At 43.9% G+C, this 27,419-nt stretch overlaps 1 protein-coding gene across 1 annotated transcript in view; it reads right to left on the bottom strand.

The window, feature by feature from the left end:
- Nucleotides 1-20,737, bottom strand: part of LRGUK (leucine rich repeats and guanylate kinase domain containing) — a 76,432-nt gene extending 55,695 nt beyond the window's left edge. The window contains exons 1-8 of the mRNA XM_039520617.1: nucleotides 20,399-20,737; nucleotides 18,661-18,768; nucleotides 17,694-17,775; nucleotides 16,378-16,478; nucleotides 15,587-15,668; nucleotides 9,917-10,041; nucleotides 6,242-6,385; nucleotides 853-933 (exon numbers count right to left, since the gene is read on the bottom strand). Coding sequence (XP_039376551.1) covers nucleotides 853-933; nucleotides 6,242-6,385; nucleotides 9,917-10,041; nucleotides 15,587-15,668; nucleotides 16,378-16,478; nucleotides 17,694-17,775; nucleotides 18,661-18,768; nucleotides 20,399-20,623 — 948 coding nt within the window. The 5' untranslated portion in view covers nucleotides 20,624-20,737. The remainder of the gene's footprint in view (nucleotides 1-852; nucleotides 934-6,241; nucleotides 6,386-9,916; nucleotides 10,042-15,586; nucleotides 15,669-16,377; nucleotides 16,479-17,693; nucleotides 17,776-18,660; nucleotides 18,769-20,398) is intronic.
- Between the last annotated feature and the right edge of the window lie 6,682 nt (nucleotides 20,738-27,419).

The following is a 27,419-nucleotide window of genomic DNA, read 5'->3' as shown; positions in this document are numbered from 1 at the left end:
GGGGGTATATTTCAAACATTTCTTTATGCTCACTCCATTGCATGCAACAACAGACTATTCTCAAGGAAGCCACCATAGAAATCGACAGAGTTATCTTGAAACAGGAGGGAGAAGTTAAGCCCTTAATATTTCTTCCCCAGACATTGGAAAACACTGCAAAGTTCAAAGAGGATCTAAAATCATCAAAGCAGGGTGCTAGGACCTTTAATCTTCAGCACCATCCAGGACAAGTTATAAATCCATGGTGTACAAAGTCAGTACATAAGATTTTACTCCACTTTAAAGATTTCTGTCATTGACAAATGGGCTGTTTTAGCTCATTAAACAGGGAAGATTGTAGGGCCCTTGAATGAGAAACAAGTCTATAGAACGCAAGAAAGCAAGTAAAAAAGCAAGCAAGAAAGAAAGATGCCCATTCCATGGACAGACAAGGTGGATGAGGCTTTTGTTGGTGAGAGAGAAGCTTTCGAGCTTACACAAGAAGAGCTCTGTGTAAGCTCAAAAGCCTGTCTCTCTCACCAACAGAGTTTGGTCCAATAAAGAGATATTACCTCAAACACCTTATCTCTCTAATATCCTGGGACTGACAGAGCTACAGTGATTCCAAGGAGAGGCAGTTGTAAAAGGTGGCTGTTCACTCAGGGTTTGATCCAGCTGCCATTGAAATTAATGGGATCCTTTCCATGAACTTCATGGGGAATTGAATCAGGGCCCTAAAGTTTTTACATACTTTTTAGCGGGGCATGCCCAGCATCTATTCTGTCCATACATCTCTCTAACACTTTGACATAGGATGAACTAATAGTATTCACTGCAAGTATATTTTTGGGCACCTGTTCACTTTTTTCTTACCTGTACTGGGTTTCTTAACAGATTGAGCACTCTGAGGAGAGGCAGGTCTTCAATATATTCCAGCTCACCCAGTTCAGAAATCTAGTTATTCACAGAAAAAAATATATCAGTAAAAAGCCACATAGCATAAGATAACTATGGGGAGAAAGCATCTCGGTGCCAAACTAAAATGTGGACACGAAAACCTCACTATATCTACCAAAGGTGTACACATATCCACGGCATGCAGTAACACACTTCTTGTCACACAACTCATGTATCTTCCATAATGCGTTGGCGACTTGTTTAAGCAAGACTGGATGGTTATTTTAAAAGACATAGCTCTCGCCAACCTTTTGCATAGTATCTTGTCAAACCGCAAAGTGCCCATTTTTTTTTTTTTAGAGACACTGGAAATACTCTAAGAACCACCACCACATTTCATACAGGCCATTAAACAAACTGCTATCAGATAGTAGTACACCTCTACCTTGATATAATGCTGTCCTCACGAGCCAAAAAATCTTACTGTGTTATAGGTGAAACGGCGTTATATCAAACTTGCTTTGATCCACCGGAGAGCACAGCCCCGCACCCCCCCCGGAGCACTGCTTTACCGCATTATATCTGAATTCGTGTTATATCGGGTCGCGTTATATCGAGGTAAAGGTGTAGTTTTGGCTGAAGTGAACTAGCCAGGCAATGGGGTGCCCTGAAAGACTGCGGCTTGCAGTCAGTTCCTGCGGGTTTAGAGTGACAAGCAGGAAAAAAATCTCCCTTTCTGTAAAGGACTTTTTTTTTTTCATTTGGTGTCCAAAGCAAAGTCATAGTGAGGGCCCTCACTCTAAAACCTGCATGATTGGCTGCTTTTGAATGCTAAGACCAATCACAGGACTTGACAGTTAAAACAAGATATTAAACAACATTAGCTGTGTTGAAAAACAACACAAGATACTGAATGATTCTGAATAGATGCACCAACAGTGGATCTGTGTGTAGAATGACACCTAATCAGGAAGTCACCCCACCCCTATTATCTGCGCATGCAAGTGCACACAATTATCCCTTTGCCCATGCAATCATATATGCCTTCACAAGTATGGATTTTTTTGCACATACATTTTTTGCAGATAAGACCATTATGCCCACTTTTGAAAAATTGGATTGTAAATCGTCACTGTGGGAGCCAGGTAATGTAAATCTTTTAAATCATTCTGTACTGTTTCAAAAATGGTATCTTTGTAGGGTTACCAGATGTCCCAATTTTATAGGGACAGTCCTGATTTTTGGGTCTTTTTCTTATATAGGCTCCTATTACTCCCCACCCCCTGTCCCGATTTTTCACATTTTCTGTCTGGTCACCCTATATCTTTGCCTACTTATTTCACTTTATTTTGTATGGGTGCTTTATATTTTAATAGAGTCCTGAACTGATGCCGTGATGGTGTGTGGGTTTGGTCTGTACCACTTCTGAATTGTGAATGAGTTTATTAAATTGTATCAAGAATCTACTGTGTCATGGAAAGCTTATAGGCATGTAAATCTACTCTGAGTTAGCAAGGCTGTGTCATGTCTCTTCTAGGCCAGAGACAATGGTGAGTGCACTGAATGATGTTCTATTAAAACACCTTGGGCAAATGGGTTTGCTCTAGCTGGGAGAAGACACTTCCCCCGTTTGTCTGAAGATGCGGGAGGTTAAGAGCAGTGAGAAAATACCAAAAGGCAGAACAAAAGAAGCAAGTGATCCTAGCAGGAGTCTATAAAGGGATTCACCAGGGGGAATGAACAAACTGGGACTGAACGCCTTTTTGTACCAGATTAAGATGAGGGAGGCAGAGGACCCTGCCTGCCTGAGAGAACACAGATGATCCTCCAAGGATTCCCAAGTGAAGGATGAGATAGTGAGGGACATTCTGTCTAGAGTATTTTATTGTTTGTGTGATCTGTAATTAGGGTGGCCACTCGCACATTCCTGGAATACTGGACATTCTGGTGCTTCTGGGAATGGCATGACCCCACCTCCGCCAGTGTAACCTTACAAGCACAGTACATGCGAGGTCAAGCCGCAAGGGGGTGTCATTTTGAACAGCGCACTGCCTTGTCCACACCAGCATGACCTCACACGCATGTTGTATGTGAGGTCACGCCAGCACGGGCAGAGCAGCGCGCTCTCCATTATGGTGTCCCACATCTGATACTGGACAAAACTATGTACGGTTTCATCTCAGCACTGGACAAGGGACAAAGATTACAAAAGCAGGCCAGCCCAGTTTAAAATTGGACAAGTGGCCTGCTGGTCTGTACTCACCTGTGCTTTAAATGATTAAATACAAAATGAATAAAGGTGATAGACTGAACAAGTGCGTGTGTGTTGATTGCTCACAACTACTGCATGCCCCTGAGAGGGCTAAACTGTAACCCAGAAGCATCACACCTTTTGGGTACAGTTCTGGGAGGGGTCTCTGTTTAAACACTGGAGAGTCCAAAGGGTCAGCGCTGTGCCCAGAAGGGCTAGGAGCGTAGACAGCAGATTTCAGCATTCAGAGGGGGGTGCCAGATAGAAGGTCTGCACCCTGAAAATGAGCCTCAGAAGCCAGAGATTGGGGTGAAGGCTTGACTCTGTTTGGGGTCGAGGAGTTTAACACACCCCAGAACTCAGAGGCTTGGATTCTCCTCCCAGTAGGTCTAGTGGGTGGCCAGACAGTTGCACACTAGGATCTCTAACAGACGCATTTAGTTTTTCTCTTAATATAAGATTCAGAGAACACAGACCAGCTGTTTCAGACATTTTAAGCTTTCATTCAGTTCAAGCTTTTCTGAAATTGAATTTTGGGGAACAAGGACTCTCAAAATTAACCAATTACAAACAAGTTGCATGACACAGCTTTGAGCACCAGGCTTTACTGTTGAAATTGTGCTGGATAGTGTTTACTCGGTGTTCAGCCAACTGTCAGACAACTCCTGATAATAGGACCTCCTGCCCCACCTGACCTCTTCTTAGTTTCTGCGACCCCTTAATGATTCCCTCTTGAGATGCTAAAAGCTTTTTGATCTTCCTGAAGAAAAATAAGTATGAGAGTCAGTTCACCTGGAAAAGCATCATCTCTGGAGCAAGCAAAGCTGCTTGTGCTACAGGCACACTTACTCCAGTAACCATGTTGCTGCAGTAACAATGTCACTATGTTTTGATTGTGGCTACATTAAAAAATCCTCCTATTTTATATAATACAGGGGTCGGCAACCTTTCAGAAGTGGTGTGCCGAATCTTCATTTATTCACTCTAATTTAAGGTTTCATGCGCCAGTAATACATTTAAACGTTTTTAGAAGGACTCTTTCTATAAGTCTATAATATATAACTAAACTATTGTTGTATGGAAAGTAAACAAGGCTTTTAAAATGTTTAAGATGCTTCATTTAAAATTAAATTAAAATGCAGAGCCCCCTGGACTGGTGGCCAGGACCTGGGCAGTGTGAGTGCCACTGAAAATCAGCTCGCGTGCTGCCTTCGGCACCCGTGCCATAGGTTGCCTGCCCCTGATATAATAGGATTCTGATTTCTCTTTTTATGCAGGAATATTGAGCATCTGCTAAAAGATTGTAATTGGTGCACCTTTTGCATTATATTTTCCAGCCGCGGGAGCCCCGAGCCCTTTAAATCCCAGCTGGAGCTGCAGTGGGGATTTAAAGGGCCCAGAGCTCTGCGGCGGCCGGAGCCCCGGGCCCTTTAATTTGCCCATGAGCCCCAGGGGCTCCCAGCCACCTCTGCAGCTGGGAGCCCCAGGTTGATTTAAAGGCCGCGCCTTTTCTGGATGAGGCCACTCCCCCCTCAAGACTCTGGCAGTACTGGTAAGTCCTGTAAATTACTTTCACCCCTGCTCTAGAGAAGGAGATATTGGAAAGGTGGCAATCCATTGCTCAGTTTCAGTAACATTTCATTAAAAGAGGACATAAACCAAATGTTGATGAGGCAGAATTAATAGCTTCTGCCTGCTACAGAGAACAAAGAACATTACATGAGGCAACGGAGGCGGCATTATTAATGCTAATGATGACCATACTATAGTTAGCATCCTGCCTTGTGTGATTTTAAACACTGACGTGTCTTTAAATGTTGACCTTAATATGATGCTATAAAGAGAATTCACAATGGTGATGTTAACTCTTGCAGGTGTATCCTGAAAATTGGGAGAATAATCTGAATATTTCAATTTAGAGTTTTTATTGTTGCTTTTTATTTGCCTACATTTTTAAATACATAATTTCAGGTGGGTTAAGATCATAACCACAAAGTCTGGGCTTTGATAGAAGAATGACTTATCCATTGAGGTAGGCAGTGTTGTAGCTGTGTTGGTCACAGGATATTAGAGAGACAAAGTGGGTTAGGTAGTATTATTTATTGAATTCACCAACAGAAGATGGTCCAATAAAATATATTACTTCATCCACTGAGGGTCTTTTCCTGGTATCTCAGTGATCTGCTGGGTTAATGGATTAGCCGTTGCCTATAGGGCCCAAGGTTCAAATCCTTGTTAAGATTACAGATATAAAAGAGCTGAATGGTCTGACCCTAGTCTCCAGTGAACATTTATCTGTATAACAAAAGCCATTTTACAGTATGCATGACGTATTCTCTGACAGAGGCCCAGGAGAAGCTCACATATTTTAAGGTCAGAAAGGGATCATCATGATCATCATGTTGCAGGATTGAGGGACATTGGCAAGATCTGTTGGGGCTGGGTGCTGGAGTCGCTAAGGTATAAGTAGAGGTTCTCTGGCACAGCTGGATGGAAGAAGGCAGTACAGCCATTCAGAGGCTGCGACTTTGTGATTTCCTTTGGGGTGCTGGACTGCCACTCCACCCCAGGCCCTGTCCCCACTCCACCACTTCCCCCAAGCCCAACCCCCACCCTGCCTCGTCCCCTCCCCAATCCTCCCCCACAGTGCCTCCTGCACACCGCTGAACAGCTGATCATGGTGGGCAGGAGGCGCTAGATGGGGGGGGGCAGAGCTGATCTGGGTTGACAGTGGGTGCTGAGCTGCCACTATTTTTTTTCTGTGAATGCTCCAGTCCCGTAGTGCCCACAGAGTCAGCGCCTATGCAGCCATTCCCTGCAATGTGGTATCCCTGTGGTGTCCACTCTAGGGAATGCTGTCTGTCCTTCACAATCATGAGAACTAAATGCTCCCTAAGAGCTACCCACATAAATAGAAATTAGTCCAAGCAATTAAACAAGAGCAGGGAGTAAGGTGCTACTCAACATAAGTAAGGGTGGCAGAATGGGTTATAAAGTAAAAGCCATTTCTTTCTTGTAGTGTTAGGGGATTTTTTACTTGAACCTTCAAAGAGCTGAATTTCAGAGAGAGACGGTAAAGCTAAAAGCAATTCAGATTGGTATGCAGGATGTTACCTGATTATTTTCTAGGTTGATCACTTCTAGTAGATCATGCTCCTCCAAACCTTCTAAGCTACTGATTTTATTACTGGACAAGTCCAAGTTCCGGAGGACTTTCAGGTCCTCCAAACCGGTTATCTTCTCAATCTGGTTAGAGCACTGAAAATCAATCCAAAGTATATAATAAGTCCTCACAAGCTTTCATAGGTGAAAAAAATGTTTCTGATGAGGAACAGCATCCTAGTGTCTAAATGGGTAATTTCTGTGTTCACTTTAAAAACCTTTTTGAATCTTAGTAGAACAGGACAGGCCATTTCTCTTCTCCTGGGTCTTGTAAACATTAGCATTGCATGAAAATAACATTGCCCCTCATATTAACCCCATCCTCATCTTGAGATGCCAGTTTATAATTTCTCATTCTGCTCAAGAAGTAACAAATGGGGAAACCTCCTGACTGTTTTATCTTCAGTGCACTACCTTAAGTAGCAGGTTGGTGCTGCGTGTCAGTAAAATAAACAGGGCCCTGATTTTCTCTGCAATTTCATAGCCATGGAAGTGGCTACAGAATCCCCTCACCACTGTAGAATTGTGCCCAGAAGCCAAGATTTCATCTATTAAAAAATGTATGTTTGTTACCTATATGGCTGCAAAAAGATCAAAATGTAAACTGTACATAAATCAAACCACTGTTATTTTCCTGAGTCTGCAGGCAGCCCGAAACAATAGCTCTCTGATGTGTCAACTTATCTTATTCACCTCAGTGGGTGTTACCCTAAGGAAACCTCTAGTTTGGGTAGTAGCTCACTCCATGAATACCACCACTGAAATTACTGTAAGGAAGCATATCAGAATCTGGTAGTTGGGATTGCTTGGTGCTTTTGGGGCCCCCTAAAGTAGCTTTTCTCTGTACACCACACAAGGTCTGATTCCTCTTTCTCCAGGAGAGGAAAGAGATGAGGTGGTCACATGTTTCTGAGTAGGTTCCAGGTAGTTTCATTTCTTGAAGCCCCATCAATCATACAGCCATTCCTGTTACCAACTCCTAGCATGGTGTAGCATGCTAGCTTGTGCGTTAATCTTGGGCCCCAATTACTGTAGCTACCGAGATGGGCTCTCCACCTGACACAATCTGTAACCATAATCTTGAAAGCTACGCATCTCATTCCACCAGTGTCACTTGATGCTGAAAGCTATTTGGGAACTTCAAATGCTATTACTAAATATTTAGGAACTAGAGAAATAAATAAATGGATTGCAATCAGGGGCGGCTCTAGACATTTTGCCGCCCCAAGCACAGAGGGTCCGCTGGTCCCGCGGCTTCGACGGACTGCGGGAGGTCTGCTGAAGCCGCGGGACCAGCGGACCCTCCGCAGGCAAGCCGCCGAAGGCACCCTGCCTGCCGCCCTAGCGGCGACCGGCAGAGCGCCCCCAGTGGCTTGCTGCCCCAGGCATGCGCTTGGAGCGCTGGTGCCTGGAGCTGCCCCTGATTGCAATGTTGATCTGGTTGTCTGCCCTTGACATTTTTCCTGACTTTTAAATCTTTGATTGGACTATTAAAAGCAAGGAGACTCTCTCTTCCCTTCCTCTTCCTCATGAGACTTCTGTTCAATAAGGTACAGCTAAGAGTTGTAGTTGCAAAGTGCTGTGCAAACAGTGCACACAAAATTCTGTGCACCAAAGGTATTTGTGTGGGGAATCCTCTTTTGGAAAGTGTAAACTTCCTCAGCATCCAGTTCATTACAGCACTACTCATTATTTTTTGCAACCAAGGGCAGAATATGGGCTCTTTGGTGTATCTAAGCAGTATTTACAATTACTGACACCTCCTTCTTCTGAACTTGACACCTTTCTATTTTCTTTCCTAAAGAGCTCAACAGGGAATGGAAAAGAAAGCTGAATCAAAGGGAAAAAAATAACCCTTTTCTGCCATGTACAGTCTATTTGCATCTTATTTGAATTTGTGAAAGAAGACGCTACACTGAAATTTCACTATTTACATCATTTTTATGTGACTACCTACTTTGCTGGTTAAAGAAAAAAGAGAAGTCTTTATGTGAGCAGTCACAGTAGCATGGAAATACGAAAATACAGAACGTGGTCATATTAATAATGCTTTGCAGTTTCATAGCAGTTCTCACCTTCAAAACATTTTCAAATACAACTAATTAGGTATAAGTGTTATTAGCCCCTTTTACAGATGGGGAAACAGAAACAGAGAAATTAGGTGACTTGCTCTGTTTCTACTTAAAAGAAAAGGATGAATAAGTATTTTTAAAACTGTATAAAGAGAAGAGATCTTTCTGAAAATGTAATTTTCAACAAGTTTATACTTCATTTCAGTTTTTTTAATTTAAGATTTTTCTCAATCTGAATCAATCTTTTCTACTTCCATCAGAGTTCCAGATTCATTGGCACTGAGGGATTTGCAAAGAATGGTATGCCTGAAATACAAGAGTGCTCATTACTCTTTCCACTATTAAAAATGAACACATTTTAGTGCATATTAAAATAAGCTAATTAGTTAAAGAAGTGAAAAAGGAACAATTGCATTTGACTTATGTAAGATTTAACTATTCTTTTCTATACTACAGTGCCATTTTGTACTTTAGCACAGAAAAACAAATTAAAAATGTTATGGACATAAAAATAAAGAACTTGCTTTACATGACACACTTATGTATTTATTCGCTCTTAATGTGTATAAACTTAAGCATGTAGATATGTATTTTCAGATTCAAGTTCTTGAAGATATCAATTACATTATTCATTAAAATTAAAGGAAGAGGTGGAAAAATGTACTTTGTGCTTTTACAATGACTTAAAAGCACACTTTCAGTTCATATTTAAAAATATTCTTACCTATGTCTCTAACACCACTTACAGCTATTACTACTTAGCATTTATGTAGTACTTTTCACTAAAGAATCGCAAAAGGCTTAACAAATAAGGCTAGGTATTATCCCAATTTTACAGAAGGGGAAACAGACACAAAGGCACACTGAGGTAAGTGTGATTTAGTTGGGGATTGGTCCTGTTTTGAGGAGGGAGTTGGACTAGATGACTTCCTGAGGTCCCTTCCAAGCCTGATATTCTATTATTCTGTGATAAGTGACCCACATAGTGTCAGTCAGGAACAGAACCAACATATCCTGAAATAAGGCCCATGACTTATTCATTGGATCATGCTGCCACTCTGACTTCAAGAGTCTCAAAATAAGTTTCCTTCTATAACTGATGTTATTAACTTACTGAATTTTACTCATCTTGGAAAATAAATATAGGCTGATCAGTTTCCCTTTCACAGCTCATATCCTAGCATGGTGCTACTGTAAACCAAAACAACTTGGCAAGGGAATGTCTGTTTAAAAACATCACTGTTTTAATTAATTAATTTAGTCTATACACATTTGATTCTTTCAAAATAAAGTTTTGATGCTTTCCAACACTATATTTAGGGCACACACACTGTTGATATTTTTAACTTCTAAAAGGGTTACAAAGAGAAAATGAGATACGACATTACTAAAACAGAACACAGTAGAAAAGCAAAATTTTAACCAAAGTTTACTTGTGTCCACTATAAATAGACCTATGGAAAGCAGCCTACTTATCATAAATACATTTCTTAAGGAGCTGAACAAGGCCATATAAGAAGAGAGCTTTTATTAAAAAAATTAACTCATCACTTACCAGACAGAGTATTTTGACAGGTAAGTTTTTCAAACCACTGATTGTAGTGATCTTGTTGTGTGCCAAGCTAAGATAAGTCAGACTATGGCACTTCTCTAGCCCTTTGATCTCCTCTATATTATTATCTATGCATCAGTGTTGCACTTAAGGAAAATAATCACATACAAAAAAATCATAGCAATATTTAGAACTAAGTTAGCAGGTCGGTCTCTCTCTTTCTCATACACAGATGTTCATTTTACTAATACCATCTTCGTCCTTCAACTGTAACTTACTTGTTTCAACCACCATTTACATCTTGTCTCTCAAGCCCGAGCCCCAGTCCTGCAACTGTGTGCATGTGAGCAGTTCTTTACACCTGTTGGGAGGTCCACTGAAGTCAATGGGGCTCCACACATGTCAAGTCAGTTGCAGGATCCAGGACTCAAGATTATAAATTCTCTGAGGCAGGGACCATACTTTACTATATGTTTGTGCAGCACCTAGCACAATGAGACCCCACAGCATTACTGCTTAGACCATAAAGCATAACAATAAATAAGTATAATATACATTCTCCACGATATTATGTGGGTATTCAAATTTTTACTTGAATTTGAAGTAAGTTATAACAGTCTCAGTAATGAGTCTGTGTCCAAGTGGTGGTGACTGTGTCGTTTTAATTTAAAGTGAAGCAAAGGCAAAACTAAACATATCACATAAGACCAAATTGGAATCAGACACTTTAAAAACAAGAGAATATAAATAAGAAACCCGGCTACAATACTCCAAAGTAGATTAAGCAGGATGCAGAGCGATGCCTTTATGCAATCACAGGGGCAACAATATTTCATTTTAATGTATATGGGAGAATGATACCACAGTCCAAAAACTGGGACAGTGACATTTTTTGTAACACAGCCAACCACATTTCAAACCTTAGATGCCTGTAGACAAATTATCAGATTTTTTTTCCCTGCCAGAACCATACCAATAATTCTAATCAAATGCAATTAGGAGCTGCATTTATCCTACAAGGGTAATGAAAGAAAATACAATCCTGTTATAAGAACACAAGAACAGCCATACTGGGTCAGACCAGTGGCCCATCTAGCCCAGTATCTTGACTTCCAACAGTGGTTGGTGCCAGATGACTCAGACGGAATGAACAGAACAGGGCAATTTATCGAGTTATCCATCACCTGTGATCCAGTCTCAGCTTCTGGCAGTCAGAGGTTTAGGGACACCCAGAGCACTGGGTTGCATCCCTGACCATCTTGGCTAATAGCCATTGATGGACGTATCCTCCATGAACTTCTGTAATTCTTTTTTGAACCAAGTTATACTTTTGGCCTTCACAACATTCCCACGCAACGAGTTCCATAGGTCGACTGTGTGTTGTGCTGAACGACCAGGGTTTGGCCAGCTTTTGCCACACACACCCTAACACGCTTTGGCCCAATCTGCACTACCAGTGTCAAACTATAACTGAACCCCAACACCACGTTCTAGCCTGGATTCCTACCTAGTAGGAGCTATCATTTTATAGGGCCTATGCTAGGCTGCTTGACATGTTTTGAAAAGTGCACTCAGACCACAATAGAATGTACGGCTGGAAGAGACCTCAAGAGGTCATCTAGTCCATCCCCCTGTCCTGAGGCAGGATTAAGTGTACCACACTTGGTAGTTAAACAGGGACTTTATGACAAAATAGGATTGCTCCTCTTCCTATTGAAGTCTATGGCAAAACTTCATTGGGCACATGACTGATATTGGCCATAGTGGACCCAATCAATCATGGATTACCAGTAAATAAAACACTAGCCTATTAGGGTCCAAGAGGTTACAAATGTAAAATAAAAGGTGATCACACAAATAAGATGCAGAAAATCAGGCAGCACTAACAACCGATTTTAGACTCTTAATGACCCACTACAACTACGCGGTCAGGTATTACTGTCTTAGTAAACTGTATTCCTTTCTGTTTTAGACAATTCCCTCTACGAAGATTAATTTATAATCCTGTCAGGTATGTTTGTGTGTGCAACTGTCAGGAAAACTTGTAATGACCCTACCATCTGCATCACAGCTCATTGAAATATGGGAAGAGATGCTTAGTTACTGTCTGTTAAGAAATGCATCCCAAACACTTTCACCACTGTAAGATATTTAAGAAATGTTGTTTCATTTGTAGACTATAAGAACAGCTTGTTTTGGCTGTCATGTCTTCTGTGAGTTTTGCTTGACACAAGTTAGGAATGGTGCCATGTTGCATTTTAAACTTTGCATTCATGTTCTGAATTTCAAATGGTCCTGATGCACTCATACGCATAGTTGTTCTTCCTGTATTGCTGACAACAAATCAAATGAATCAAATAAAGATATTGAACTGCTGCATTCAAAGCAAATGAAAAATCCTAATTCCTATTCAGATCAATGATAACAACCCTTGACCTTTTTTTATTGGTCACATTATTTTTGCTTTGCAATAGGAAATTTGAATGGCGTCTCAGTGCCATTCTCCAACAAGAATCGTGTCACCTGTACACCTTGTGAAACTTGTCAACAGTGTAACCTGAAAACCCTGCAAATGAGCTAGCCACCCCTGTGAGAAATAAGAACGTTGAAATAACATCCTTCAGTAATAGGGTTACTTGAGTATGGAAGACAAAGAACCAAAATGATACAGCCTGCAATCCTCTCCTCCTGGAACAAAGACTCAGGATGCAATTTACAAGGCAGGAGAAAAGAGGTTCCTAAGCCTTAGTAAGCATTTATAAGCTTACATGGGAATGCAAGAGAACAACATAGAGCACTAGCTTAGACTGTGTCTACACTACAGACCCCTTATTGGCATGGCTATGGTAGTATAGCCCCCTAGTGTAAATGCAGTGTACACCAACAGACGGAGGTTTTCGGTCCATGTAGGAATACCTCCTCTCCGAATCTCATTGGCTAAGCAGACAGAATCACTCTTCTGTCAGAACAGCTGTGTCTATACTGGAGTTTTTGTCACACCTGTGACCAACACAGCAATGCTGATGTAAGTGTGGAGCAAGCCTTAGAAAAGTGTAGGAGAAGGAGAGTCTTCAGGAGGCATAAGGGCAGCTCTGCACAGCAAATGCCTTGGAAAAGCAGACAGTGGAGAAACTTAAGTATCTAACACATCCTTATTAGATCTTCACCAGAATGGGGTTTGCTACCCCACAACCTGGGGTACTCACAGACTGAAAGGTGTTTTTGAGAACAATTTGCACTGCACGTAGTGTTACCTCACATACGAGCACGATCTTATACACTGACATTCAGTAGCCTTAACTTTCCTGGATTCTGCGGGAACCTGAAAATCAGTCCATTTTAGCTACTTTTGAGGTTACCCGGCAGAATGTTTTTTCAATTAAAGCAGCTCACCTGTCACCAACTTGATTTTCAATCAAATTAAATCTACACAAACGCTGAACCCCCTTTAATGAAAAAGTGGGAACTTCTTGCCCATTAACTCTCCTTTGCTGTGACGCCTACAAAATCCTGACAACCATTAAGCCATTGGTGTGCTGAGACTACTTCAAATCATGGTGATTAACACGGTCTGTTTCCTTGTACTCCCCCATCTGTCAGTATCCATCCATTGTCTCTTGTCTTATATTTGGACTGTAAGTTCTTTGGGGCAGGGATTGTCTTTTTGTCTGATTTTTGTCCAGCACCTAGCACAAAGGGGTCCTGACCCATGACTGAGGCTTGTTGTAATAATTGGGCCTACAAATTTACCCTAATTATGAGCTCAATTGTAACAAGTACATGACAGCTTATAAAACGTGTCAATAACCCAGACCAGAATAACAAATGTTGATGAGAAAAGGTTGGAAAGATTGAATTAGTCCAAATAAAAAAAAAGTCTCCTTATATAATTTAAGGACTGTGTTAAGATCATGCTTGGTAAACCAGAAAAGTGTGCAACCAAAAATCAGTGAACCAAAATTGGTGTATTGGAAACTGGATCTAATTGGTGGACGAAATAAAGAGGCGGGTGGGCTATTCCCCTACCACTCCCTTTTGGGGTCCTTAAAGGAAGAGACTTTGGGAGAAAAATTGGCTGCAGGTCCAATCTTCACCATCATGGCTGCCACCCCCACCATCTCCTGGGAACTTCTACATCCTAATCCTGAGAGATGTCCTGACCAGGCCTAGCCAGAGAGAGGAACCCAGATGACATCAGGGCCGCCCAGAGGATTCAGGGGGCCTGGGGTCTTTGGCGACAGGGGGCCCCCACTTCAGTGGTAATTTGGCGGCGGTGGGTCCTTCTGCTCCGGGACCCAACGCCAAAGTGCCCAGAAGACCCACGGCGGGACCCCCACTGCCGAATTGCCACCAAAGACCCGCTGCGGGTCTTCGGGGCACTTCGGCGGCGGGTCTCAGAGTGGAAGGACCCCCCGCCACCAAATTGCCGCCGAAGACCCGGAGCGGAAGAAGCTCCGGGGGCCCGGGCCCCATGAGAGTTTTCTGGGTCCCTGGAGCGAGTGAAGGACCCTGCTTCGGGGGCCCCAAAAACTCTCGTGGGGGCCCCTGCGGGGCCAGGGGCAAATTGCCCCACTTGCTGCCCCCCGCCCCCGGGCAGCCCTGAATGACATCGCCACCTTTGCTAGCTACAGAGGAATCCCAACTGCCACCTGGGATGAAACAGGATCAGACTTTAACAGCAGCAGCAGCTCCAGTCTGTCTCAACTAACTTCTCTCTTCCTCAAATGGACAGTTACTATCATCTACCTAAGAGACTGTCAAACAAGGTTGTTTTTTTTCTTTTAAAAACTCTCCAGTGAAAAGGAATTAGGGATTATTAAAACGAAAGCCTTATTGAATATTTAACATTTCAAATATGTTAACTCTTTTTCCTTCTAAAGTTCAAAGGGTTGTTAATGGTGTGTTTGCCATGGCACTAAGCAGGCTGAGGTCTCTGTATACAAAACCTCAGACCTTGTTTAACATTGTTTAATGTTGGACAGTGACTTGATTATGTTAACATTTTTAGCCCATATATTACATCTAAATTAATACCACAGGCTCCGAGGCTCAAGTAATTATTATTACTCATATTAACATTAAATTCTTTCATTAAGAGGTGTGTATCATAAGAACAACCAGACTGGGTCACACCAATGGTCCATCTAGCCCAGTATCCTGCCCTGACAGTGGCCAGTATCTGAGCTTTAGAGGAAATGTACAGAACAGGCAACTTTGGAGAGATTCACCCGTCTTCCCCTCCCAGCTTCTCAATTATAGCTTAGGGAAATCCTGAATCTGAGCACAAAGGAGTTAAAGTAAACTCCAAAGATCACACTTCATATCCCAGTGCTGCAGTGAGCATTTGTTTATCATCTTTGCCATGTCTAGGGAGTATGACTCATGGCTTTCTTAGCTTTTCAGGGCATGAAGGTTTTTTGTTTTCCCTTGACAGAGAATTTGATCTTTACAAACACTCCCACTCACCCCGCCTTTATAAATATTAATGTTTTACTAAGTTAAAATCAATTTCATCATTAGATTAAAAACTATTTCACCTTGATTTTCAAGGCAGCATTGTATGGTTGAGTGAAGCTACACAGTGAAGATGGGCAGCTATTCAGAATGAACAGCCCTTCACAAAAACAACAACAACAAACCACCTTCTCCTGTTGTCGTTTCCACAAAGGATACGGTCCAGTGTGAGTTTAGTAAGTGACTGGTATGCGGACAGATCTCGCATTTCAGGTATTTGATTGTATGAAAAATCCACCTCCTGAAGAGAAAAAGGACACATGAGGTTTCTTTCCTTTCTTCTGGACTTTCAGCTGCCTGTGAAACTAACTGGCTTTTCCATTATACTTGTGGTGGGGTTTGTGGACAAAATAAAAGGGTCATTAATATTAACACGTGGTGAGACATAACAAAAGGGTTTTTTATTAGATACATAACTCAAATTTTGGAAGCTTCATTAACTATTCTGTGTTCCTCCTACAGATAATATTAATGGTCCTGGCAATGATGCATAAAGATTAGAGATCAGGAAGGGAAAGCAGAGGAATCCCCAGTGGTAGCATTTCAAAACAATGTCCAGACCTGTGTAACCCATAGTGGACTATATCAAAACAATAGCAGAGAAAGTGGAACAGTATATGGCTACATGTCACATACATCTTTCACAGTACTGATTGGTACCAGTCAATCTGAAAGGTGAGAACTGATTCCATTCAAGATTTGATTCATTTGGCAAAATCTTAACCAGTACAACGAATTGTGTCAAATGCCATTCCCATAGTGTTTGGGGTTCAGGAATGTGAAACCAAATGAGAGGTGCAATTTTTTTTTTAAATGGCAACCAGAATAAGATGGATGTGTAGGGGACAAAGGAAGTTTGATCTCTTTGCCTGGTTTAGTACAGAATCTAAATTACATTTAAAAAGCCTCTTTGAATTCAAACCTGACAAAAAACATTTTTCACAACTTACCTTGAGATTTTTAGGTGGCTTGAAATCAAAGTATGTAGTCAGTTCATTATTGGAAGCATCAAGTTCCAGTAAGTAAGACATGTGACTGACACAAGACAAATCTATAACAAAGGGGAAACACCAAATTAAGTAAAATAATACATAGGGAAATACATAGATTACGGAGTCATAATGTAATATAGAAATTACAACCGCTAGCAACCAAAAATCAGTTTTAAACCATGCAAGACATAGAACAAGGCTTCGCCCACAGTAATTCAATGTATTAGCACCTCTTCCTACACAAAAGATACTTTGTGAACAACTCAAGACAGAGATAAATGCCCAATTCCTAAATCAAATCTCTATTTTTTAAAATTGGTTTAGTTTGCTATCATCCTAATTTAACTTTGTCACCTAGAGAGAAAATTTTCAAAAGAGCCTTAGTGATTTATGAGCCTAAATCTCATTTCCAAAAGTGACTTAGGCTCTTTAGTCTCAGACAAGACTGAAAATTTTCCTTTAGATCAGTCACAAATCATCTGTGTTCCACACAGCATCACTCAAGCCAATTTTAAGAGTTATGTGCATAATAGCAGAGCAAGCGATTTCCCCCCCTGAATTTAGATCTTAGTAATTACTTCATAAAAGGCATAATCTTAAAGGGGTCAAGAAAGGAGAGATTATCTCTTGGGAGAAGGGCCCTATTCAATTCAGACATCTACTTGGTACTCTACTTGGAAAAAATTAAAATGGGCACAGTGAGGTTGTGACAGTCACAGTCATGTACTGATCTCCAGCTCTCCCAATGTACAAGTCCTAAGGCAGAGGCTACATGATGCTGCAGGTTACCGCACATGCCTTACTTATTATTATTAATAATCATGGACCAGGACCCCATTGTGCTAGGTGCTGTGCAAACACAGAATAAAATGACATGAGGCCTGATTGTGATCATCATAAAAGCAGCACGCAATTTGGTACGCTCCTGCCTCAGCTGGAAATCTTTGCTGAAGAGAAGCCCCAAGACTGGAATAGCTGTAAAATCTCCACCTTAACCTTGCACTAACATGGTTGTTTGCACTTTATGTCCAAATAATAAACCGGACAATAATCTTTACTTTCATGTTGCCTAGCATATGCTGGTACAGCTGTATGAATACCATCAGTAAATCATTCTCAAGGAGATGCAGCTATTGTATCACTCTACAGAGTTAGATTAGCAATGTCATTAATGTGTAGATGGGTTTTATGATATTAAAGCTACACAGAACACTGTATTTTTCATCTTAAATGATTTTACAAGCCAAGAGTTTACTAGCGTACTTACTACATACCATTAATTTTATTGTATGAAAGCTCCAACTTCTCTAGGTGAATGTATCTGGAAAGAATGCTAATGTCACTTAAATTACGCCCCTGGGAAAATAAAAACAAAGAAGCTTTAATAACTCGCTGTGTAACCACACCCTGCTCTCTTAGGAGACATGGTAGAAGGAAGTGTTGATGAGACATCCACAGCTTCCTCCCGTGGATGCTGGGATCTGAGACCTCCAGAATATGATTACATAAAGCAAGATCTATTCACGCCCAAACCAGACACAAATGGGGAAAAAAGTCAAAGCAGAAAAAAAAATGCAGTCATGAGAGATGGCTGCATCCAGAGGGAATGCCACAACATCAGGCTGCATATAAGAGGAATCTGTGGAAAGTCATCTTTAACTGGGTTCAGCTCTGGTAATCTTCGTGGACAGCAGCAGTTGCCTCCCACCAGAGTGATGTTACAGGCTGTATTTCAAGGGGATTATCACCTCCCCCTCCTCCTCTGCTCTGACTGAGCAGAACAAGAGTACTGTAGGAAGTTACCCTGGAGACAGAGTAAAGAGGAATCCCTGACACCTACAGCTACAGCTGTTCCTAGTAGAAAACAAAGAGGGACTGATCCAGGAGTGAAGTCACAGCCTCCCAAAGGTCCCCACATAAGGCACAGAAGTGACAACTACAGGAGGTGAAAAGATTACGCCTGCCTCCTGAAAAAAGAGGACATATCTTGTCACGCAGGCCATCGCCTGTTAAGAGTGAAACTCAGCTTAGGGTGACCCTTGTGAGTAGGGTGACCAGATGTCCCGATTTTATAGGGACAGACCCAATTTTTGGATCTTTTTCTTATATAGGCTTCTATTACCCCCACCCCCGTCCTGATTTTTCACACTTGTCTGATCACCCTGCTTGTAAGCAGAGAACTACATCAGTGATCACAAAGATGGCTCTGCTGAAAGATGTTTGTTCTTTGGTTGTACTCACTGAAAGTGACAGATTAAGGTAAACAAACTTGGTGCCAGGAGCTGAACGCCCCAGTTTGTACAGGGCCTCAGCCACAGTATCTTCATCCAGTACCCCATCAAAATGTTCCTGCAAAACACAAGAAAGACAGATACACTCTTAGATAGATTTAAGAAACCACATTCTATACTGTTCAATCCTACTGAAGTCACTAGGATTGCATGGGATGCAAGTCAGAACAGAACACAACACAGGTTTTAGTTCTAGCCTCATGTCCCTACTGTGGCACCATTTGCAACAGCTTTATACACCCAGAAAAACAAAATATTATTGGATATAACTTTAGCATTCAAAACATACTGTACACTAGCTCCAAACTCTCATATGAGCAATAGAAAAGGCCTAAGTCAATGTTTTCAAAAGGGGCCATTTAGTTTTCTGTACCTCATATTTCAGATGCAAAACTTTCAAAAGGGCTTGATCTGCAGAGGCGCTGAGTGCATGCATCTCCCTTAGATGTCAACTAGGTTACGAATGCTCAGTTCTTCTGCAGATCAGACCTAAAATATCTCAAGCTGGGTACTCAAAAATTAACACAGCCCGAGAATCAAGGGCCCCTTAACATTTTTTGCTTGAGTAATGTGAAATCCTTTTCACAAAACAACCAGTCCTCTGCCAAAGTGGGTAGTTAACAGATGGCACTAGTGAACCAGTGCACAGGTTTAATGAGAAAATAAGCCAATGATTTGTGAAATTCCTATGAGCTTGGAGAAGCCACACAATGATCTCTATCTAGGGACCAAGATAAATAATTTATCAAAGAGTAATAATGCAACTCCTAACACCTCCTACAGCAATTGGAGCTACAGAGATACTACAGCGGATGGTGCTACAGAAATATTTAAGACATGATTAAATATATGAGGTGACAATGCCTTGGTGATGGGGAGATTGGAGACAGATGAAACGAAACAAATCCATTCCTTCCTGGGAACGTATTGAACGTCAGGGCTGGGCACACGCACTGCACACAGCTATGCTGAGGTGCCTTTGCTCGCCAGCATTAATTCAGCAATTTGCATGCCAGCTTGTTTTCTGCCCCTTTCTGGCAGGGAACCGGTAGGGTGCAGAAGATGAAGCTCCCCACTGATGGAAGCAACACAGGGGAAGGAGGGCAGGGAAATAAACTCAGCCTCAGCTATACCCCTCCTTCTGTCTGACACAGACACACATTGCGGGTGGGAGAGTGACAAGAAAATTCATGATTGGATTCCCCCCCTCCGCGGCCTGGCAGTATAGGGTGACCAGATGTCCCGATTTGACAGGGACAGTCCAGATTTTGGGGGCTTTGTCACATATAGGCACCTATTAACCCCCACTCCCTGTCTCGATTTTGTACACTTGCTCTCCGGTCACCCTATCCAGGCACCCAGGGAGGGCACTGCAAGACCACCCAGCCAGGGCTCAACAGATGCAGGCAGGCAGAACCCCCACGCTGTGTAGACAGCGGGGGCTTTGGAGTCGCGGCTCCCACCCCGCTGCCTAGACGTGGGCGCCCGAGCGGGAAGGTCGACGCAGCCCCAGTCTGCCCACCCGGGCCGGGCGTCCCCACACGCTCCGGACACCCGTGGGCCGGGGCGTGCCCCCAGCCGGGCTGCGTGCTCCGCTTCCCCATCACCGGCAGGGCAGATCTCGGGCCCGGGCCCTGGGCCAGACCCTCCCCGCCCCCCGTAGCCCCGGGGCGGGGACCGAGCTGAACCTCCATGGGCTGCGGCTCCAGGTCCAGGTCCGAGTCCGAATCCGAGTCCTCCTCCCCCGCCTGCGGCTCTGGCTCCAGCTCCGGGTAGCAGCCACTGAGCGGCGCCTGCCCGAGGCGGGGACCGTCCCCAGGTGGCGTCGGTCCCAGGGGGACCCCGCCGAGGCGCGGGGCGGGGGAGGGGGGGTGCCCCCGCGTGCCGTCCTCCTCGCCCCCCCGCTCGGCCATGGGGAGCGGTGGGGGAGGGGGAGAAGGGGCGGGGTGGGGGATGAGTGTGCTGGTGCTTCAGACTCGGCTGCCCCCCGGCAGGGGCCCGGTTGCCGTCATCTTGTTTACCAGCCCGTTGCTTGGGAAACGGGGCGCCGGCTCGCGGGGGCTCCTGGGAAAGCGGGAGCAAACGGATGCTGGGAGATGTAGTTCCCACCGCCAGGGAGAGCCATTGGGAAGCGGTGCATGCTGGGCGACGTAGTTCCCACCGCCAGGGAGAGCCATTGGGAAGCGGTGCATGCTGGGCGACGTAGTTCTCAGCGCAGCTCAGCTTGGGCCTCTGTGTCCCCCAGCCTGGCAGCAGCGCCCACCCAGCATCCCTGCCCAGCTGGTGTAGGCCTGTCCCCTTCTCGCTGTGCGGCAGGGAGCAGGGCCCCATCCTGTGCGGGACGTTCTGGGGTCCGGGTTAGGGTGACCAAATGTCCTGATTTTATAGGGACAGTCCCAATATTTGGGTTTTTTTTTTAATATGGGCTCCTATTACCCCTCACTCCCGTCCCAATTTTTCACACTTGCTGTCTGGTCACCCTAGTCTTGGCATCAGGAGGGCAATGCCACATCCACAGACTATAGGACGTTCCGGTGCTTTAGGGAATGGTATGACCCTGCCCCCACTGGTGTGACCCCCATCAGCACTACATGACCCCCACGCACGGGGCATGTGAGGTCACACACGCAAGGCGGCAGTGGTGCGCTCGGTGTTCCCCATCCAATACCAGACAGGGGGATAAACCTTAGACCGGGGTAGTCAATGGGTGGCCCGCGGGCCAATTCGGATCACCAGACAGTTTTGAATAGACCCTGAAATCTCTTTATTTACTTATCTTTATTATTTTCTCTGGAGTTTGGACCTTGACCAAAAAATCTGGACCTTGAAAAGAAATAATAGACTACTCCTGCCTTAGACAAAGAGAATTTTCTGGCTTAAAAACTGGATGAACCGCCTGCCTGCCAGCTCCCAGGTCTCAGCCCTGGGCTTGTGATTACCCGGCTGGGAGGTCACAAAGTTGAGGATCCCAACTAGAGTTGGCAGGGGATACAGGACTGGGTGAAAAACTGATGACATCTAAGAAACTTGCCCATGGTCACCCCAGGAGACAGTGGGAGGGCCAGGTAGTGAACCTAAGGCCTGCTAAATGCCAATCTAAGGTTTTAACCACAAGGCTATCCTAACTTCTATTGTTTTTGTGGGGAGGACTGAAGGAGGGGAGGTGTAACTTTGGCGATTCTAAGTAGGTAGCTTACTCACAAGGTGGTTTCCCTCCACCCCCATCAAAAATGTTCATTTTGAAAATGTTCGGATCTTGAAATCTAAAAAGGTCATTTAAACAAATTACAACTTTCAAAAACAGGGGAAAAAAATCAATAAACGAAAGTTCCATGAGAGAGGTGGTGGATGAGGTAATATCTTTTATTGGACCAACTTCTGAAGAGCTCTGTGAAACTCAAGACTTGTCTTTTTCACCAACAGACAGTCCAATAAAAGATATTACTCATCCACCTTGTCTCTATAATAGCCTGGGTCCAACACGGCTACAATAACACTACAAACAAAAATTCTCTGGACGTTTTTGAAAAATGAAAAGGCATCCGTTGAGAAAAACTGTACTTGGGTATTTTCAGTAACGTGGCTTCTATAGAATACATTTATTTTCAAATTTCCTTCACTTTGATTTAGCTTTGTAAATGGGGTAAACCAATCTTGTACCCATAATCAGCTTTGATTTTACTGACAGGTTTCAGAGTAGCAGCCTAGGGGAAGGGATAGCTCCATGGTTTGAGCATTGGCCTGCTAAACCCAGGGTTGTAAATTCAATCCTGGAGGGAGCCACTTAGGGATCTGGGGCAAAATCAGTATTTGGTCCTGCTAGTGAAGGCAGGGGGCTGGACTCCATGACTTTTCAGGGTCCCTTCCAGTTCTATGAGATAGGAATATCTCTATATATTATTAGTCTGTATCCGCAAAAAGAACAGGAGTACTTGTGGCACCTTACAGACTAACAAATTTATTTGAGCATAAGCATTCATGGGCTACAGCCCACTTCATCGGATGCATAGAATGGAACATATAATAAGGAGATATATATATACACATACAGAGAACATGAAAAGGTGGGAGTTGCCCTACCAATGCTAAGAGGCAAATTAATTAACTAATGTAATTACACCCATTGAATCTATTTCCCCATGGCAAGTATCCTCACACTTTCTTGTCAAACTGTCTGAAATGGGCCATCTTGATTATCACCACAAAGTTTTTTTTCTCCTGCTGATAATAGCTCATCTTAATTAATTAGCTTCTTAGAGTTGGTAGGGCAACTCCCACCTTTTCGTGTTCTCTGTATGTGTATATATATCTCCTTACTATATGTTCCATTCTGTGCATCCGATGAAGTGGGCTGTAGCCCACAAAAGCTTATGCTCAAATAAATTTGTTAGTCTCTAAGGTACCACAAGTACTCCTGTTTTGTTTTTGTTTTGTTTTTTGACTTTACTGTCTATCAGCATTAAACTTGACAGACTTTTTACAACTATTTTCCCATTACCAGTGGATCTATATATCTATATCTATATATATGGGGGAAAAAAAGGCAAACATTTGAGATACAGCCCAGCAGCTGGACCATTGATGAGATAAGCCGAAAATCTACATTGTAGTTGAAAGTCTCCACCAAAACGGAATGTTTATTAAGGATTTCAGGCTACGTCACAGGGGTGAAAACTGATCAGACATGGGGTTAGGGGAACAGGAAAGAAGCTCTTCTAAGTACAAATATAAACACACTATTCTTCTAGTAGCAGGACCACCCTAGGTTTAGCAGGCCAATGCTCAAACCACTGAGCTATCCCTCCCCCCATCTTCTTTGAGATGGTAGGCAGATATTTCAAGAATTACTGAAGAGAGTGTGATGCAGTGACCAGCACCTTAGCCTGGAAATCAGGAGATCTGAATTCTATTCATGGCTGCATGACTCTGACTAAGTCCCTTTATCTCTCTGCCTCTGTTTCCACCCCGTTTGTCTTGTCTATTTAGACTATAAGTTCATCAGGTCACTCAGTGACTGTCTCTTATGTGTGTGGCACTGCCTACCACAACGGGTACCTGATTTTGTTTATGGCCTTCATGGCTCTACTATAATAGAATTGTTTATTTTAACATTTCAGATGAGAAAAACACAACAGATATTCACACTACAAGAGAACTAATGTCTTTGAAATGACAACAGCTGCCAAAAAACGTTTTTTGTTTCACTCTGACCTTTTCAAAGGAACCGAGGAGTTGCCCTACCAGATCACACCAGTGGTCCATCCAGCCCAATATCAACATGGTTTTTGTAAAGGGAAATCATGCCTCACCAATCTACTGGAATTCTTTGAGGGGGTCAACAAACATATGGACAAGGGTGTTCCAGTGAATATAGTGTACTTTAGATTTTCAGAAAGCCTTTGACAAAGTCCCTCACCAAAGGCTTTTAAGCAAAGTAAGCTGTCATGGGAGAAGATGGAATGTCCTCTCATGGATCACTAACTGGTTAAAAGATAGGAAATAAAGGGTAGGAATAAATGGTCAGTTTTCAGAATGGAGAAAGGTAAATAGCAGTGTCCCCACAGGGGTCTGTACTGAGACCAGTACTGTTCAACATATGTATAAATTATCTGGAAAAAGGCATAAACAGGTGGCAAAATGTAAAGATGATACAAAACTACTCAAGATAGTTAAGTCCAAAGCTGATGGCGAAGAGTTACAAAAGGATCTCACAAAACTGGGTGACTGGGCAACAAAATGGCAGATGAAATTCAATGTTGATAAATGCAAAGTAATGCACAATGGAAACCATAATCCCAACTATACATATACAATGATGGGCGTCTAAATTAGCTGTTACCACTCAAGAAAGAGCTCTTGGAGTCATTGTGGAGAGTTCTCTGAAATCATCCACTCAATGTGCAGCGACAGGCAGAAAAACTAACAGAATGTTGGGAATCATTAGGAAAAGGCTATATAATAAGACAGAAAATATCGTATTGCCTCTATATAAATCCATTGTATGCCCACATCTTGAATACTGCGCACAGATCTAGTCGCCCCATCTCAAAAAGATATATTGGAACTGGAAACGGTTCAGAAAAGGGCAACAAAATGATTAGGGATATGGAACGGCTACAGTCTGAGGAAAGATTAATAAGACTGGGAGTTTTCATCTTGGAAAAGAGATGACGGGGGGTGATATGATTGAGGTCTATTAAATCATGACTGGGTGTGGATAAAGTAAACAAGGAAGTGTTATTTACTCCTTCTTGTAACACAAGAACTAGGGGTCACTAAATGAAATTAATAGGCAGCAGGTTTAAAACAAACAAAATGAAGTATTTCTTCACACAGTCAACCTCTGGAACTCATTGCCAGAGGATGTTGTGAAGGCCAATACTATAACAGGGTTAAAAAAAGAACTGGATAAATTCATGGAGGATAGGTCCATCAATGGTTATTAGGATGGTGTCCCTAGCCTCTGTTTGTCAGAAGCTGGGACGATAGGGGATGGATCACTTGATGATTGACTGTGCTGTTCATTCCCTCTGAAGCACCTGGCATTGGGCACAGTTGGAAGTCAGGATACTGGGCTAGATGGACCTTTGGTCAGACCCAGTATGGTTAGGGTTGCCATGTGTCCGGTTTTCGACTGGAACGCCTCGTCGAAAAGGGACCCTCATGGTTCTGGTTGGCAACGCCGACCGGGCCATTAAAAGTCTGGTCGGCAGCACAGCAGGGTCCCAAGGCTAAGGCAGGCTCCCTGCCTGCTCTAACTCCACGTGGTTCTCAGAAGCAGCTGCCAGGTCCCTGCAGCCCCTAGACACATGGGCAGCCTCGGAGGCTCTACGCGCTGCCCCCAGCACCAGCTCCACAGCTCCCATTGTCTGGGAACTGTGACCAATGGGAGCTGCGGGGACTGTGCCTCCAGGCGCGAGGCAGTGCACAGAGCCTCCCTGGCTGCCCATGCGCCTAGGAGCCACAGGGGCCTGGTGGCCGCCTCCTGGGAGCCACGGTAAGTGCCACCAGGACCCCACACCCCAACCCCCTGCCCCAGCGCAGAGTCCCCTCCTGCAACCAAACTCCCTCCCAGAGCCCGCCCCCCACAACCCAACCCTCTGCCCCTCCTGCACCCCAAACCTATTATCCATGGCCCCACCCCAGAGCCCACACCCCCAGCTGCAGCCCTCACCCCCCACGCCTCAACCTCCTGCCCCAGCCCGGAACCCCCTCCTACACTCCAAACCCCTCATTCCTGGCCCCACCCCAGAGTCCGCACCCCCAGCTGGAGCTCTCATCCCTCCCACACCCCAACCCCGCCCCAGCCCGGAGCCCTCTCCCACACCCTGGACCCCTCATTTCTGGCCCCACCCAGAGCCCGCACACCCATCCTAGAGCCCATACCCCCCACCCCAACCTCCTGCCCCAGCCCAGAGCCCTCTCCTGCACCCCAAACCCCTCAGCCCCAGCTCAGAGCCTGCACCCCCAGCCCAAAGTCCATACACCACCCACCCCAACCCCCTGCCCCAGCCCGGTGAAAGTGAGGGTGGGGAAGAGTGAGCAACAGAGGGAGGGGGGATGGAGCAAGCGGAGGGTGGGGCCTCAGAGAAGGGGCAGGGCCTTGGGGCTGAGGCAGGTGTGTTTGGTTTTGTGCAATTAGAAAGCTGGCAACCCTAAGTACGGCTGTTCTTATACTGTGTCTCCGACAGTGACCAATACCAAATACTTCAGAGGAAATTGCAAGATATCCCGTAATGAAATAACCTAGTTAGCTTGTGCCCTGAAGCATGAGAATTTATGTCCCTTTTTTATGTCCCTGTCTAATGCAACTGTGGATGGTTCAATTATACAGACGCTCCCTGACTTACACAAGCATTCGGTTCCGGAACGCCTTGCGTAACTTGAATTTTGCGTAAGTCGGAAACGTATCTCCGACCATTACGCAAAAAAAAAAAAAAAAAACCCTCCTATTTCTACCTTATGGAACTTTTATCGTAAACTCGGATTTGGGTACGTCGGGTTTACGTAACTCGGGGACCATCTGTACATAGAAACGTAACCCCTTTCTAAAAAAATCCTGCTCAATGCTAAGCCCCAGTGATATTCTGAGGCAGTTAATTATGCATCGTGTAAAAAAGAAAAAGACATTTCTTTCAAACAGTTTTGAATCTGCTGCTTTTCCATTTCATTGACTGGGTTGCAAAAAGGGGTAAATGGAGGAAGTCAAGCAATAAAGAAAAGTGATGTCGAATTTGATGGGAAGGATGCAAACATGCAGCCGCCAGAATCTAGCTCCAAGAATCATAGAATCATAGATTTTCAGGGTTGGAAGGGACCTCAGGAGGTATCTAGTCCAAGCCCCTGCTCAAAGCAGGACCAATCCTCAACTAAATCATCCTGGCCAGGGCTGTGTCAAGCCGGGCCTTAAAAATCTCCAAGGATGCAGATTCCACCATCTTCCTAGATAACCCATTCCAGTGCTTCACCACCCTCCTAGTGAAATAATGTTTCCTAATATCTAAACTAGACCTCCCGCACTGCAACTTGAGACCATTTCTCCTTGTTTTGTCATCTGTCACCACTGAGAACAGCCGAGCTCCATCCTCTTTGGAACCCTCCTTTAGGTATTTGAAGGTCGCTATCAAATCCCGCCTCACTCTTCTCTTCTGCAGACTAAACAAGCTCAGTTCCCTCAGCCTCTCCTCGTGATTCACGTGCCCCAACCCC

Source organism: Mauremys reevesii, linkage group 1 (genome assembly GCF_016161935.1).
Source record: "Mauremys reevesii isolate NIE-2019 linkage group 1, ASM1616193v1, whole genome shotgun sequence".
NCBI lineage: Eukaryota > Metazoa > Chordata > Testudines > Geoemydidae > Mauremys > Mauremys reevesii.
This window is presented reverse-complemented; position numbering and strand designations above follow the sequence as displayed.